The sequence below is a fragment of the Lampetra fluviatilis genome, chromosome 60 (genome assembly GCF_964198595.1).
Source record: "Lampetra fluviatilis chromosome 60, kcLamFluv1.1, whole genome shotgun sequence".
In the NCBI taxonomy this organism is placed as follows: Eukaryota; Metazoa; Chordata; class Hyperoartia; order Petromyzontiformes; family Petromyzontidae; genus Lampetra; species Lampetra fluviatilis.
This window is the reverse complement of record NC_136334.1, coordinates 6,026,923-6,044,414: the sequence shown is the minus strand read 5'-3', so window position 1 is coordinate 6,044,414 and position 17,492 is coordinate 6,026,923. Positions and strand designations below refer to the sequence as shown.

Below are 17,492 nucleotides of genomic sequence, written 5' to 3'. Positions count from 1 at the left end.
TTTCGGAGGCAACACAAGTCTCCGTCATCAGGTGGGACCGTCACAGCCAGATTAGCTGTATCAAGTGAGGCAATGATTCAAGATGTAATCCCTTATAAGCAAGTTGAGGGGGGAGGGAGAGGGAGGGGGGGAGCTCATCAGACTATGGTAGCCAATGAAAGGAACGTATCGGGAGGGAGGGGGGGCGAGGCCAAAAGGGTGGGCGATGGACGTGGAAGCGCTTGTGCGCAAGCGGCCAATTACTGCACACGCCAACACAATGGAGCGATTGTGCGCAAGCGGCCAGCCACTGCACCCGCCAACACAATGGGCAGAGAGGAGGAGGGGAGGTCTAATACACATGATAGACAAAAGAACGAAAATGATGATGGGTACAAACTTAGGGGGAGCTCATCAGACTATGGTAGCCAATGAATGGAACGTATCGGGAGGGAGGGGGGGGCGGGGGGGGGGCGAGGCCAAAAGGGTGGGCGACGGACGTGGAAGCGCTTGTGCGCAAGCGGCCAATTACTGCACACGCCAACACAATGGAGAGAGAGGGGGAGGGGGGGTCTGATACACATGATAGACAAAAGAACGAAAATGCCCATGTTTATACCAATGCTGGCTGAACAATGACTGTTAAAATAACTGGCGATGTTAACACTCGGTAAAGTACAGTAAAATAGTGCCTGTCAGATAAGATGGTCCAAAAAATTTGTGATTAAGTCTTTTTTGCGTGGTTGATAACATCTTTCCAATGACAGCGTCTCATTCAGACGCTGTCTTTCCGACAGCCCTGTTCTTCACCTGAGGACGGCTGCTTGCGTTGTGGCCGAAACGTCGTGAGAATTATTTTATTATGTTTTATTTTTACTATTTTATTATTTCCCTTCTACGTGACTTTACCGAAAGAACCAAGAAGTTGACAGGTATTAGTCTACTTTACCGAGTGTTGACATCCCCAGCGTGTAACAGCACTCCCCTTTTTGTATTTGGATTGTCAACAAACACCGGGTAAAACAACAACATGTGCACCTATTGTTCTTTGAGCCCCGCCCACCCCCCCCAACACGTTCCATTCATTGGCTGCCACGTTCAGATAAGCTCCTCCCCCCTCCTCCCCCCTTAACTTGTATTTAAGAGCTCGTCTCTTGGAATTTTGCCTCACTTGATACATTTTCTTGCTTCTTTCGGTAAAGTCACGTAGAAGGGAAATAATAAAATAATAAAACGAAAACATAATAAAATACAATTCTCACGACGTTTCGGCCACAACGCAAGCAGCCGTCCTCAGGTGAAGAAACAGGTCTGTCGGAAAGACAGCGTCCTAAGGACGCTCTGTTTCTTCTTATTATGTTAGATTTTTATTATTTTATTATTTCCCTTCTACGCGACTTTACCGAAAGAACCAAGAAGATGAATCCCTGCAGTCACGAAAGAAGCTTTCAATCGAAATTCACTTGATACAGTAAATCTAGCTGTGACGATCCCACCTGATGACGAAACGTCGTGATTTATAATTTGATTTCTATTATTTCATTTCTATTATTTATTTTTTACCCACGTGACTTTACCGAAAAAACCTAAGCGTATGAATCCTTGCAGTCACGAAAGCTTCAAATCTAGAATTCCTCGTGTAGCCTTTAATATCAAAAAGCCCGCCATGACCATCTACAGTTCTGGATTGGGCCTCAAACAGACTGTTGGCGCAAGTTCTGTTAGCGAGAATCTACTTAGGCCGGCACGGCACACGAAGGGGTGGGTGGCCAGCACTACGCCCGGCCTAACTGAGTTTCCCCAGTGGCGATGTTTTTACACACCGCACCAGCTACTCATTTGAGGCTGAGTCGACCTAGCGGAGGAGCCCAGGGACCGGTTCAGATAACCGTCAGCGGTGTTGTCCGTGAGCGCGAATCGAACTCGGGTCGCCGGGTTCGTAGAACAGCGTGCCAACCGCCACCAACACCTCTCCTCACACGCACAGTGCACGCACAGCACGCACACACAGCACGCACACACAGCACGCGCACACAGCACGCGCACACAGCACGCGCACACAGCACGCGCACACAGCACGTGCACACAGCACGCACACACAGCACGCACACACAGCACGCACACACAGCACGCGCACACAGCACGCGCACACAGCACGCGCACACAGCACGTGCACACAGCACGCACACACAGCACGCACACACAGCACGCACACACAGCACGCACACACAGCACGTGCACACAGCACGCACGCACAGCACGCACACACAGCACGCGCACACAGCACGCACACACAGCACGCACGCACAGCGCGCGATCACAATGCATCCATCATGGCCAGCAGCTCCTCGCCTTTGCTGCTGGGCTCTCGGCTGCCATCTCCCTTGGCGCCCTCCTCCCCCGTGGCCTCCCCTAGGTGCCCCTCGTCGGAGAAACCTCCCATGATCCTCTGCAGCTCTTGATTGGGATGCGACTGCGGGACGAGAGAAGGGACGGGCAAGGCCTTGCTGCACGCTGGGGGTGTGGGTGGGTGGGTGGGGGTGTGGGTGGGGGTGTGGGTGTGAGTGGAGGTGTGGGTGGGGGTGTGGGTGGGTGGAGATTGTGGGTGGGGGTGTGGGTGGGTGGAGATTGTGGGTGGGGGTGTGAGTGGGGGTGAGGGTGTGTGAGTGTGGGTGAGGGTGTGATGGGGGTGTGGGTGTGAGTGTGGGTGTGTGTGGGGGTGTTGGTATGTGTGTGAGTGTGTGTGTGAGTGTGTGTGAGTGTGTGTGTGTGAGTGTGTGTGTGAGTGTTGGTGTGGATGTGTGAGTGTGGGTGTGAGTGTGTTTGTGAGTGTGTGTGTGAGTGTGTGTGTGGGTGTGTGTGAGTGTGTGTGTGAGTGTGAGTGGGGGTGTGTGTGTGAGTGTGTGGGTGAGTGTGTGTGTGGGGGTGTTGGTGTGTGTGTGTGTGAGTGTGTGAGTGAGTGGGTGTGTGAGTGTGAGTGTGGGTGTTGGTGTGTGTGTGTGAGTGTGTGTGTGGGTGTTGGTGTGTGAATGTGTGTGAGTGTGTGTATGAGTGTGTGGGTGAGTGTTGGTGTGTGTGTGAGTGTGTGTGAGTGTGTGTGAGTGTGTGTGGGTGTGTGTGTGTAGGTGTGTGTGAGTGTGTGTGAGTGTGTGTGGGTGTGTGTGTGTAGGTGTGTGTGAGTGTGTGAGTGTGTGTGTGGGTGTGTGTGTGTAGGTGTGTGTGAGTGTGTGAGTGTGTGTGTGGGTGTGTGTGTGTAGGTGTGTGTGAGTGTGTGTGAGTGTGTGTGGGTGTGTGTGTGGGTGTGTGTGTGTAGGTGTGTGTGAGAGTGTGTGTGTGGGTGTGTGTGTGTAGGTGTGTGTGAGTGTGTGTGAATGTGTGTGGGTGTGTGTGTGTAGGTGTGTGTGAGTGTTTGTGAATGTGTGTGGGTGTGTGTGTGTAGGTGTGTGTGAGTGTTTGTGAATGTGTGTAGGTGTGTGTGAGTGTGTGACTCCGGGGCCGAGCTACGTCCCACGGGGCGATCGCTTCCCAGTGGCGGCCTGTGGAGCGGGTGGACTACCTTGGCGGCGTCGATGTTGATGACGCGGTGATGGGAGTCGCCCGATCGGAGGGTCAGTGCCTCTCTGCGGTAAGGACAAAAGCGAACAAACAGGCACATTGATCAATATTTCTAGATTTGAAGCTTTCGTGACTGCAAGGATTCATATTCTGGGGTTTATTCTTGGCCACGGAGAGAGAGAGAGACTTTACCGAAAAAACCCAAGAACATTAATCAATATGTACGTACGAGAAGCAAGCAAGCTTCCCGTTATAAACTACGCTACTATTTACGTTTGTTCTAGCAGCTAAGGTCCACTGCTGGGCCACGTAGCTCTTTTTCAGAAGCGACACCGGCTATTACAACTGACAGCTCAACGACGTGGTATCATCGTCATCGTCATCACGTGGGAGTTTATAGCAGCAGACAAATACTCTGAACGCTTGACGTCGATTCTGAACGTGGATGGAAAAAAAACGGAGGACCCGGAGAAAAGTCCACGCGACCACGGGGAGAGAGAGAGACACGCAAACTCCAAATACACAGCAGGCGTCAGGGTCGGGATCGAACCCACGATGTCCTGCGTACCAGGCGAGGTAGTTAACATCTCACCACGGAGAGAGAGACACGCAAACTCCAAATATACAGTAGGCGTCAGGGTCGGGATCGAACCCACGATGTCCTGCGTACCAGGCGAGGTAGTTAACATCTCACCATGGAGAGAGAGAGACACGCAAACTCCAAATATACAGCAGGCGTCAGGGTCGGGATCGAACCCACGATGTCCTGCATACCAGGCGAGGTAGTTAACATCTCGCCACGGAGAGAGAGAGAGACACGCAAACTCCAAATATACAGCAGCAGGCATCGTCAGGGTCGGGATCGAACCCACGACCTGCTGTAGACCAGGCGAGGTAGTCAACATCTCCTAGCCACCGTGATGATGATGATGAGAGAGACACGCAAACTCACAAATATACCGGGACGAGATGTTACCGCAAAAGTGCCAATTAAGCTTGTAAACAGCAGGCTTCAGGGTCGGGATCGAACCCACGACCTCCTGCGTACCAGGCGAGGTAGTTAACATCTCATAGCCACCATGATGATGATGATGAGAGAGACACGCAAACTCACAAATATACCGGGACGAGATGTTACCGCAAAAGTGCCAATTAAGCTTGTAAACAGCAGGCTTCAGGGTCGGGATCGAACCCACGACCTCCTGCGTACCAGGCGAGGTAGTTAACATCTCATAGCCAATGCTGGGCTCGCTCATTGTGAGCGAGTCTCCCGCGAGGTTGTGCCGAAGCATTCGTCGACGCGTCATTTGGTAAGCCCTTAAGGCCGCTTTGTCAGCTCATTAGTTAATTGTCAACACGCTCATAAATTCGTTGTTCATTCATTCACTAAACAGATCATTGAAAACATCATTCATTAATTGTAAAATGCATTCGTCAATTTAATCATTCAACCCATTCACATTAACTCGTTGATCTTCTTGGTTCTTTCGGTAAAGTCACATAGAAGGGAAATAATAAAATAATAAAAATAAAACATAAGTAGTGACTAATCCCATATCTGCATTTCCCATAAATATGCTAAAATCCTCTTGATATGAAAATTATTTTGTCAAGGCGCCCTTCCCCCTCCAACCCAGCAGCTTAAATATACGCTCCAAGCCTGGTGGTGTTCATTCAGACGCTGTCTTCCCGACAGACCTGTTCTTCACCTGAGGACGGCTGCTTGCGTTGTGGCCGAAACGTCGTGAGAATTATTTTATTACGTTTTATTTTTATTATTTAAAATTTTTATTTTATTATGTTTTATTTTTATTATTTTATCACTTGCCTTCTACGTGACTCTACCGAAAGAACCAAGGAGATGAATCCCTGCAGTCACGAAAGAAGCTTTAAATCGAAAATTAACTCGTTGATTCACGAACTCGTCATGAGCACATCTTTAAAGCCACTCATACGACATATTCACAAGCTCATTAAGTCTTTGATATGCTCATTATCCTTCTCCCGCACCTCCGATTAGCACGGTTGGCCACGTACGGTGCAAAAGAAGTTCAACGTACATGCAAAGGATCCCCCGTGTAGCCTTAACAGACTGTAGGGGCAAGTGCTGTTAGCGAGCACCTATCAAGTCCGGATCAACACACGAGGGGGTGGGTGGCCAGCACCACGCCCGACCGCCTTTGTCTCCCCAGTGTCGATGTTTACACACCGCACCAGCTACTCATTCGAGGCTGAGCCGACCTAGGGGAGGCCCAGGACCGGTTCAGACAATCGTCACCGGTGTTGGCCTGTGAGCGGCAGAGGTCGCAACCGGGTACCCGATACCCGTACCGTACCCGATACCCGGCTACCCGTACCCGGCCTGGTACGGGTAGGCCGTGAGTCACTGGTGAGTCACCGTTTGTCACTCATTTCCCAACTTCTTGTCTCTTCTCACAATTCAAGTTCCTAGAATCAACCCACCCGCGCCTGCAACATGGCTTCATCCCAGAGGTCGCAATCGGGTACCCGATACCCGTACCCTACCCGTACCCGGCCGGGTACGGGTAGGGTATGGGTACGGCCAGGTACGGGTACCCGCTTGCGACCCTGGTGCGGCCGGGTACGGGTAAGGAATCAAAACCCGTTTGCGACCTCTGGCGCTCAATGTTCACCGAACGCCGCAGCAGATACACACACACACACGCGGACGCGGACAGACTCACTCTCACTCTTTGGTGCTTTCGGTGAAGTCACGTGGGCAGAAAGGAAATAAAATAGCTCACGACGGTTTCGATCGCAAGCCGTCTCACCCGACGACGATTGCTTGCGTTGCGATCGAAACGCCGCGAGCTATTTTACCTGTTTCTACTCTACCGCAAGAACCAAGGAGTACGGATTGCCGCAGTCACGAAAGCTTCGAAGCAAAGATGAGACTCACTCTTCCTCTCGCTCGCTGTTGAAGAGCATCAGTTTAAATTCACTCCCGGAGGCCTGCACCCCAACGCTCCCGCCCATCAGATGAGCCAGAAGATTCAGCTCCTCCTTAGCCAACAGGTTTGGCAGGGAACTCTCCTGTTACACAAAGACAAAGATCCCCCGGTGTAGCCTTTAACGGACTGTCGGAGCAAACGCTGTTAGCCAGTATGGAGCAAAGCATTTGAAGGCTGGCACAGGAGGGGGGGGGGGTGGCAGGCGTCACACTCGCGGGCGCTCACCCATTCACTCAACTCACCAAATTACTCACCCACTCACTCACCCATTCACTCACTCACCCATTCACTCAACTCACCCAATTACTCACCCACTCACTCACCCACCCACCCACCCACTCACTCACTCACCCACTCACTCACTCACCCACCCACCCAATCACTCACCCACTCACTCACCCACCCACCCAATCACTCACCCACCCACCCAATCACTCACCCACCCACCCACCCAATCACTCACCCACCCACGCACATGCACACACACAGATTCACGTACACACACACCTACAGATTCACACACACACACACACTTACAGATTCACATAGACGCACACCTACAGACTCACATACACACACAGATTCACGTACACACACACCTACAGATTCACATACACGGATATAGATTCACATACACACCTACAGATTCACATGCACACACACACACCTGCAGATTAACATACACACACACCTACAGACTCACATACACACACACCTACAGATTCACATACAAACACAGAGACCCACAGAGACCCACAGATTATCTCGGTTGGTTATGTACGGTGTGAAAGAAGTTCAACACACACAGAGACCCACAGAGACCCACAGATTAGCACTGTTGGTTATGTAAGGTGCGAAATAAATTCAACACTCACAGAGACCCACAGAGACCCACAGAGACCCACAGATTATCACGGTTGGTTATGTACGGTGTGAAAGAAGTTCAACACACACAGAGACCCACAGATTATCACGGTTGGTTATGTATGGTGTGAAAGAAGTTCAACACACACAGAGACCCACAGATTATCTCGGCTGGCTATGTATGGTGTGAAAGAAGTTCAACACACACACAGAGACCCACAGAGACCCACAGATTATCTCGGCTGGCTATGTATGGTGTGAAAGAAGTTCAACACACACACAGAGACCCACAGAGACCCACAGATTATCTCGGTTGGCTATGTATGGTGTGAAAGAAGTTCAACACACACACAGAGACCCACAGAGACCCACAGATTATCTCGGCTGGCTATGTATGGTGTGAAAGAAGTTCAACACACACACAGAGACCCACAGAGACCCACAGATTATCTCGGCTGGCTATGTATGGTGTGAAAGAAGTTCAACACACACACAGAGACCCACAGAGACCCACAGATTATCTCGGCTGGCTATGTATGGTGTGAAAGAAGTTCAACACACACACAGAGACCCACAGAGACCCACAGATTATCTCGGCTGGCTATGTATGGTGTGAAAGAAGTTGAACACACACACAGAGACCCACAGAGACCCACAGATTATCTCGGCTGGCTATGTATGGTGGGAAAGAAGTTCAACACACACACAGAGACCCACAGAGACCCACAGATTAGCACGCTTGGCTATGTATGGTGTGAAAGAAATTCAACACACACAGAGACCCACAGAGACCCACAGAGACCCACAGATTATCTCGGTTGGCTATGTATGGTGTGAAAGAAGTTCAACACACACACAGAGACCCACAGAGACCCACAGATTAGCACGCTTGGCTATGTACGATGCGAAAGAAATTCAACACACACAGAGACCCACAGAGACCCACAGATTAGCACTGTTGGTTATGTACGGTGTGAAAGAAGTTCAACACACACAGAGACCCACAGAGACCCACAGAGACCCACAGATTATCTCGGTTGGCGATGTATGGTGTGAAAGAAGTTCAACACACACACAGAGACCCACAGAGACCCACAGATCAGCACGGTTGGCTACGTTCGGCGCGAAAGGAGTTCAACGTCTGTACAACGTCCGTGCAACGTACAACACATATCTGGCTCACCTGGGCGTGTGGGGAGCATGCCTTGGTGGCTCCTGACAGATCTGTGTCCACACTTCGCGTTGTGCTGTACCTGCGCAAACACGCAGAGACGCGGGGTGTCGCGGAGCGAGAGGGCACGCACGTACCACGCACCACGCTTGGGACCGCCTCTACAATACAGGTTTTGATTGAGGATTGACTGCGGGAATTACGATACCCATTGGTTCTTTCGGTAAGGTCACGTGTGTAGGAATACAAATGAAATTAAAATACCACCATTGGAACCTCCTTTGCCAGTAGCAAAATATGATAATTGGTTTTTTACCCTTTTATCTGGCAACAAAAGTGACACCTTTTTTACAAGGAGTCATGTTTGCATTGACCACAATACCTGCGGTCGGAATGCAAAAAAAAACACAACTCTGATAATGTATGCACTGTCCTTGAAGTTGATTGGTCCACACCCGAGACAGCTTTTCTTAGAGCCTAGTCTCACACGGTGTACACATGTGAGCCTAGGCATTCCGACTGCAGGTATTGTGGTCTATGCAAACATGACTCCTTGTAAAAAAGGTGTCAGTTTTGTTGCCAGATAAAAGGGTAAAAAACCAACTATCATATTTTGCCACTGGCAAAGGAGGTTTCAATGGTGTAAATGCTTACCCCGAACTCTCATACTCTGATGGTGCATTGTCTTTGAGTTGTGTGCCTTTTGGCGTCATCTGGTCCAACACCATGTGAGACTAGGCTCTAAGGAAAGCTGTCTCGGGTGTGGACCAATCAACTTCAAGGACAGTGCATACATTATCAGAGTTGTGTGTTTTTTGTTTGCATTATGACTGCAGGTATTGTGGTCTATGCAAACATGACTCCTTGTAAGAAAAGGTGTCAGTTTTGTTGCCAGATAAAATGGTAAAAAAACAATTATCATATTTTTACTGGCAAATGAGGTACCAATTGTGTAAATGCTTACCCCGAGCTCTCATACTCTGATGGTGCATTGTCTTTGAGTTGTGCGCCTTTTGGCGTCATCTGGTCCAACACCATGTGAGACTAGGCTCTAAGGAAAGCTGTCTCGGGTGTGGACCAATCAACTTCAAGGACAGTGCATACATTATCAGAGTTGTGTGTTTTGTTTGCATTTTTGTGGTCAATGCAAACATGACTCATCGTAAAAAAAAGGTGTGCGTGTGTGCGAGCGAGCGAGCTCACATGTTGGTGCCCAGCGTGATGACGCGTTCCCCGTAGATCTCGCACGAGCCGTCTCGCAGGGCGGGTGAGTAGGCGCCACCCACCGGGAACCCCACGCAGCGCAGCGCCTCACCGCTGGGGGCAAACAACCTGCACACGGAGACATATATTTTAATCCTTTATATTAAGTTCACTTGCTTGCTTGCTTGCGTGCTTGCGTGCTTGCTTGCTTGCTTACGACCGTGCAAATCTTTCGGTCGTTTTTTAACCCACTTCCCGTGATCCAATCGAGCTGACATTTTCCACACAGACTCGTTGCGCGTGACAATTAATGTTCGTGAAATTTTTTTTCCTAAATTTTACACTTTTTAGGACAAAAATATTATATTTAATTACCAATTGCTTAATGGTGCAATGCAATCATCTGACCCATAGGTGGCAGCCATCTCAAGCCAGAGGACGAGAGGACTCTAGCCGCCACGCATATAAAGGATTTATAGTGAAAAACTTTGTTTTTACGGGTTATACTTGTTAGGTTTTTTTCGGTAAAGTCATGTAGGTAAAAAAATTAAATTAATAAAATAAAAATAAAATAAAAATCACGACGTTTCGGAGGCAACACAAGCTTCCGTATTCTTAGGTTTTTTCGGTAAAGTCACGTAGGTAAAAAATTAAAATTAATAAAAGTAAAATAAAATAAAAATCACGACGTTTCAGAGGCAACACAAGCTTCCGTCTTCAGGTGGAACCGTCACAGCACGATTGCTGTATCAAGTAAAATAAATTCCAAGAAAACAGTCCTTGTATATATACTGGTTGAGGGTGGGAGGAGCCAGGGTAGGCCCTGAAAATTATTATTATTGTGAGGTTCGGTGCGGCTGAAGCACGCTGCTAGGAATGAGCCTTTGTTGTGTAGACTGGTTGAACTGGGAGGTTCCAAGAGTTGTTAAGATGCGGCTGATCTAAAGGTGTAAACGGGACTGAGCCTTTTGTTATGTAGAGGTGGTGCGGCTGAAACCGCTGCCAGGAATGAGCCTTTGTTGTGTAGACAGGTTGAACTGGGAGATTCCAAGAGTTGTTAAGATGCGGCTGATCTAAAGGTGTAAACGGGACTGAGCCTTTTGTTATGTAGAGGTGGTGCGGCTGAAACCGCTGCCAGGAATGAGTCTTTGTTGTGTAGACTGGTTGAACTCGGAGGTTCTAAGAGCTGTTAAGGTGCGGCTAGAACGAGAGCCACTCGCTCGCACACCGACACCAATAACGCCACCGCCGCTCGCCGCTCAGCGGCGGCGACGTCACCACGGCGCCTGTGCCAGGCTAGGTGCACGCACGCATTCACCAGCGCCCCCTCCCCGCCCCCCCCACCCCCTCACCTGATGGTCCCGGGGTTCTCTGTTCCGAGAGGGACCGGGCCCGAGGTTGGCAGGACGAATCGCCCGTTAGAGCTCTGCACTTTGTCCTTCAGGAAAATGGACACCTGAAATACCGCCACGCACACACACACACACGCACGCAACAACAACAACAACCGCCATTCGCCACTAAGTGGCGGTGACGTCACCACGACGCTTGTGCCAGGCCAAGTGCACCTTGAGGCTGCCACGTGAAGTGTCGAACGCCCGCTGGCAGGAGGTCACGAGGCAGACCCAGCAAGTGCCACGCATGCACACACACGCATGCACACACGCACGCACACACGCACACACGCACGCACGCACAAAGATAAAGACCCCCCGTATAGCCTTAACAGACTGTAGGGGCAAGTGCTGTTAGCAAGCACCTATGAAGGCCGGAACGGTACACGAGGGGGTGGGTGGCCAGCACCACGCCCGACCGCCTTTGCCTCCCTAGCGGCGATGTTTACACACCTCACCAGGTACTTATTTAAGGCTGAGTCGACCTAGGGGAGGCCCAAGACCGGTTCAGATAATCGTCACTGGTGTTGGCCGTGAGCGGGAATCGAACTCGTGTCGCCGGGTTCATAGCGCAGCGCAGCGCTAACCACTACACTACCGCTCCCCATACACGCACGCACACACGCACGCACACACGGCGGGGGTCAGACGCAGCGCTCACATCAGCCTGTGCATCGCACGCGCGTGTCTTGGTCTGCGCGTGTCTTGGTCTGCGCGTGTCTGTCTGTCTGTCTGCCTGTCTGTCCGTGTGCGTGTCTCACAACAACGAGCGGAGCGCCGGGTGGCTAAAGCGCAAGCAAGTTGGCACAGTAGGGGTCACAGGTGGTGCATCGGCCAGTAGCCATCTCAGTCAGTCGACCCGTGGCACCTGCTGGGTCTGCCCCGTGACCTCCTGCACCTAGCCTGGCACAGTAGGGGGCACAGGTGGTGCATCAGCCAGTCATCTCGGTCATCTCAGTCAGTCGACCCGTGGCACCTGCTGGGTCTGCCCCGTGACCTCCTGCCAGCGGGCGTTCGACACTTCACGTGGCCTCAACGTGCACATAGCCTGGCACAAGCGTCGTGGTGACGTCACCGCTACTTAGTGGTGAATGGCGGTTGTTGTTGTTGTCAGTGTGTGCGTGTCTTTGTGGGGTCGGGCGTGGTGCTGGCCACCCACCCCCTCGTGTGCCGTGCCGGCCTTCATTGGTGCTCGCTAACAGCACTTGCCCCAACAGTCTGCTAAGGCTACACGGGGGATCTTTGTCTTTTCTCAGTGAACCCCTAAACACCTGGCAGGAGGTCACGTGACCTCGCGACCTCCTGCGACACTTGCACGTGATGGCCTCGAAGTGCACCTAGCCTGGCACAAGCGATGCGGTGGCGTCTCCGCCACTTATTGGCGAACGTCAGCGGTTGTTGTTTGTTGTTGTTGTGCGTTGCTGTTTGTTACCGTTGTTGTTGTTGTTGTTACTCACGCGGATGTGCATGTCCTGGAAGAAGCTGAGCAGCGTCTGTCTGATCAGCTGAAACTCCCCGGCAGAGAGACAACTGTAGATCTGTGCACGCGTCCACCCCACGCACACGCACACGCACAAGACACACACACGCACAAGACACGCACACGCACAAGACACGCACACGCACAAGACACGCACACGCACACGCACGAGACGCGCAATAAACACGGGAGGGCAGGTGCTCCCGCAACGCTATGACGGCCGTAGCGCAGGGGGGTGGTGTCAGTGCGGTAGTGCGGGGTGGTGTCAGTGCGGTAGTGCACGGTGCTAGTGCAGGGTCGTAGTGCGGGGTCGTAGTGCGGGGTCGTAGCGCACAGTGGCAGCGCGCGGCGGCAGTGTGGGGTGGTGTCAGTGCGGTAGTGCACCGTGGTCGCGTAGGGTCGTGGTGTGGGCCGGCAGTGCAGGAGCGGCAGTGCGGTAGTGCAGCGTGGTAGTGCATGACAGCAGTGCGGGGGTGGTGGCAGCGTGGTAGTGCAACGCAGTAGTGCAGCGGGGTAGTGCAGTGCGGCAGTGCAACGCGGCAGTGCAGCGCGGCAGTGCAACGCGGCAGTGCAGCGCGGTAGTGCAGCGCGCGCCGGCCGTGCCTCGATGAGGTGGCGAAAAGTGTCGTCGACGGTGGCGAGGATGGCGGGGGAGTCGCGCACGAAGGCCCGCACGGCGTCCACGTGGTTGAGCGTGACCATCAGGAGGTCGCGGGGGCGCACGCACGAGAACACCTGGTACTTCAGCGCCATCGTCATCAGGTCGTAGAGCTGCGGGGGGCAATCCACGCGCGCTCGGGACGATCAGATCGGCCGTGTCGGGTGGCGGCGGGTTTAACGAGACGTTTATAAAGTGACGTAGAAGGGAAATAATAAAATAATAAAAATAAAAAATAAAATAAAATAATTCTCACGACGTTTCGGCCATATTTATGGGAAATGCAGATATGCGATTAGTACTATTTGTGAAATGCGTAGGAGGTGGGCGGGGGGTTTAAAGTCATATTATGCCCTTGCATTATGTAGGATTAGCAGCATCAAAGGGAGGGGATGGGGGTAGCATTAATAAAGGGAAGGAATGTTAATAGTATGTAGCTGCAGTAACTAAACAACCACGTAAACAACTAAAGTATAAACTGCATAGTATCATCAGTTTACTAAATATACTCTTCAATAAGCTGAGCTACTAACAGTAAGTAATACATTACAATTCTACGTCTCAAAAAATATAATATGCTTCCAGCTAAACTTTATTCTCTTACATCAACACGGGTCTACCCCGTACGCTAGTATATTGCGCGGCGGTTAAACTTACGACCCTCGGTCCGAACAGGCAACTGAACGTACGAGCGGGTTTGTTCAAATCTTGGACGGGCTAACGGAGGAAGGAGCCCCTTTCCGACGGGGCCGTCCGTACCTTGTCCATGCTTGCCGCGTTGAGCCTCATGATGGAGGCATGGGCAAGACGGTCGAAGACGGTACGCAGGGCCTTCTTGGAGTACAGCTCCTGTGGCTTGAGGAGCTCCTCCATGAAGCGCTTCGTGAACATGGTGCTGATGATGTCGTTCATGACTGCAAAGTCGCAGAGGGGAAAACGAGGAGTGGCGCGGGTAAAGGTTTTAAAGTACTCTTAGGTTCATCTTCTTGGTTCTTTCGGTAAAGTCACGTAGAAGGAAAATAATAAAATGCTAAAAATAAAACATAATAAAATACAATTCTCACGACGTTTCGGCCACAACGCAAGCAGCCGTCTTCAGATGGAGAACAGGTCTGTCGAGAAGGCAGAATCTGTTCTCCACATGAAGACGGCTGCTTGCGTTGTGGCCGAAACGTCGTGATAATTATTTTATTGTGTTTTATTTTTATTATTTTATTACTTCCATTCTGCGTGACTTTACCGAAAGAACCAAGAAGATGAATCCCTGCAGTCACGAAAGAAGCTTTAAATCGAAATTGTATTGTTTTATTTTTATTATTTTATTATTTCCCTTCTACGTGACTTTACCGAAAGAACCAAGAAGATGAATCCCTGCAGTCACGAAAGAAGCTTTACATCGAAATTTATACTTTTAGGTTTTTTCGGTAAAGTCACGTAGGTAAAAAAATCTAATTAAAAATTACTAAAATAAAATAATAGAAATAAAATAATAAAAATCACGACGTTTCGGAGACAACACACAAGTCTCCGTCATCAGGTGGGACCGTCACAGCTAAAATTACTGCATCAAGTGAGGAAAAATTCCAAAAGACCAGCCCTTAAATACAAGTTAAGGGGGGAGGGGATTATCTGAATGTGGTAGTCAGGGAATGGAGCGTGGCGGTGGTGAGCGGGGCTACAACAGAAATTGGTCAACGTCGTCATGTGCAAGAGAACAGTCGGTGTACCTCGACCTAACCCGTTTCAAATCTTCTTGGTTCTTTCGGTAAAGTCACGTAGAAGGGAAATAATAAAAAGTAGATGAATAATTATCTAAATTTTTTTTGTATGTTTTATTTTTTTATTAGAATAAAAAAGCAAGCATAAAAATAATGATATAAATATTTTATCACGTTTTATTTTTTATTAGAATAAAAAGAAAGCATAAAAATAATTATATAGATATTTTTTTAATGTTTTATTTTTTATTATTTAGAACCAAGAAGATGAATCCCTGCAGTCACGAAAGAAGCTTTACATCGAACCGTTTCAAATCTAGAAAGGTTTTTAAGCCCCCCCTGGACTTGATTCAGGGCTAATCTCTCAGTATCTCAATCGGCTCACGCCTGATGCACGAAGGGAGATTGAAAACAACTCTCCGGGAGGAGTGCGACGTAGGACGCGTGACGACGCAATGCCCCCCGTCAAAACGTCTCCCCTCCAACGTCCGAATAACGTTTCTCTCCCAACGTCGACACAAGGTTCCCCCCCCAACTTCAACACATCCCCCCCCCCACAACGTCAACGCAACATCTCCCCCCACCAACACAACATCAGCCCCCATCAACACAACATCAGCCCCCATCAACACAACATCAGCCCCCATCAACACATCACCCCCCATCAACACAACATCAGCCCCCATCAACACAACATCACCCCCCATCAACACAACATCAGCCCCCATCAACACAACATCAGCCCCCATCAACACAACATCAGCCCCCATCAACACAACATCACCCCCCATCAACACAACATCAGCCCCCATCAACACAACATCACCCCCCATCAACACAACATCAGCCCCCATCAACACAACATCAGCCCCCATCAACACAACATCAGCCCCCATCAACACAACATCACCCCCCACCAACACAACATCAGCCCCCATCAACACAACATCACCCCCCACCAACACAACATCAGCCCCCATCAACACAACATCAGCCCCCATCAACACAACATCACCCCCCATCAACACAACATCAGCCCCCATCAACACAACATCACCCCCCACCAACACAACATCACCCCCCACCAACACAACATCACCCCCCACCAACACAACATCACCCCCCACCAACACAACATCTCCCCCCACCAACGCAACATCACCCCCTACCAACACAACATCACCCCCCACCAACACAACATCACCCCCCACCAACACAACATCACCCCCCATCAACACAACATCTCCCCCCACCAACACAACATCAGCCCCCACCAACACAACATCACCCCCCACCAACACAACATCACCCCCCACCAACGCAACATCACCCCCTACCAACACAACATCACCCCCCACCAACACAACATCACCCCCCACCAACGCAACATCACCCCCTACCAACACAACATCACCCCCCACCAACACAACATCACCCCCCATCAACACAACATCACCCCCCATCAACACAACATCACCCCCCATCAACGCAACATCACCCCCCATCAACACAACATCACCCCCCACCAACACAACATCACCCCCCACCAACACAACATCACCCCCCACCAACACAACATCACCCCCCACCAACACAACATCAGCCCCCATCAACACAACATCACCCCCCATCAACACAACATCACCCCCCATCAACACAACATCACCCCCCATCAACACAACATCAGCTCCCAACGTCAACACAACATCACCCCCCATCAACACAACATCACCCCCCACCAACACAACATCACCCCCCATCAACACAACATCAGCCCCCATCAACACAACATCAGCCCCCATCAACACAACATCAGCCCCCATCAACACAACATCAGCCCCCATCAACACAACATCACCCCCCACCAACACAACATCACCCCCCACCAACACAACATCACCCCCCACCAACACAACATCACCCCCCATCAACACAACATCACCCCCCATCAACACAACATCCCCCTTCTCCCGCCCCAACATAAATACAACATTCCACCCCCCAAAAACGTCGGCACGACCTATCGACCGCGGGGAAAAACGTGGAATTGGCGGACCCCCCCCCCCCCCCCCTTTGAGTGATCTCCCTACCCTTGCGAGCTTTGTCCACAGGGATGGTCTGTGCACGGAGCCTCTGGTCCAGGATGTAGAGCATCTCGCCGCCCAGGTTGATGAAGAGCAGGGGCAGCGTGCAGGTCGACATGGCGATGGTGGAGGAGAGGGGTCAATGCGGACGACGACGACGACGACGATGGGGGATTGTTGGGATGATGACGATGATGGTGGAGCGAGCGGCAGCAGCAGCAGGGGCAGAATCAACGGGGAGAGGTGCAGCGGTGGATGAAGGATGCAGCGATGAAGGATGCAACAGTGGATGAAGGACGCAGCAGTGAAGGATGCAGCAGTGAATGATGCAGCAGTGAAGGATGCAGCAGTGAAGGATGCAGCAGTGAAGGATGCAGCAGTGGATGATGCAGCAGTGAATGATGCAGCAGTGAA

The 17,492-nt window shown here is 50.9% G+C and overlaps 1 protein-coding gene across 1 annotated transcript; it reads right to left on the bottom strand.

Moving 5' to 3' along the window:
- Positions 1-1,107: 1,107 nt before the first annotated feature.
- OSCP1 (organic solute carrier partner 1) lies at positions 1,108-17,213 on the bottom strand. The gene is made up of 10 exons (XM_078881097.1): positions 17,085-17,213; positions 14,036-14,190; positions 13,222-13,389; positions 12,596-12,676; positions 11,097-11,200; positions 9,745-9,873; positions 8,554-8,623; positions 6,455-6,588; positions 3,536-3,599; positions 1,108-2,452 (listed from the first exon to the last, which is right to left on the bottom strand). The coding sequence occupies exons 1-10, from the start codon at positions 17,194-17,196 to the stop codon at positions 2,297-2,299; spliced, it is 1,173 nt and encodes a 390-aa protein (XP_078737223.1). The 5' UTR covers positions 17,197-17,213; the 3' UTR covers positions 1,108-2,296.
- Between the last annotated feature and the right edge of the window lie 279 nt (positions 17,214-17,492).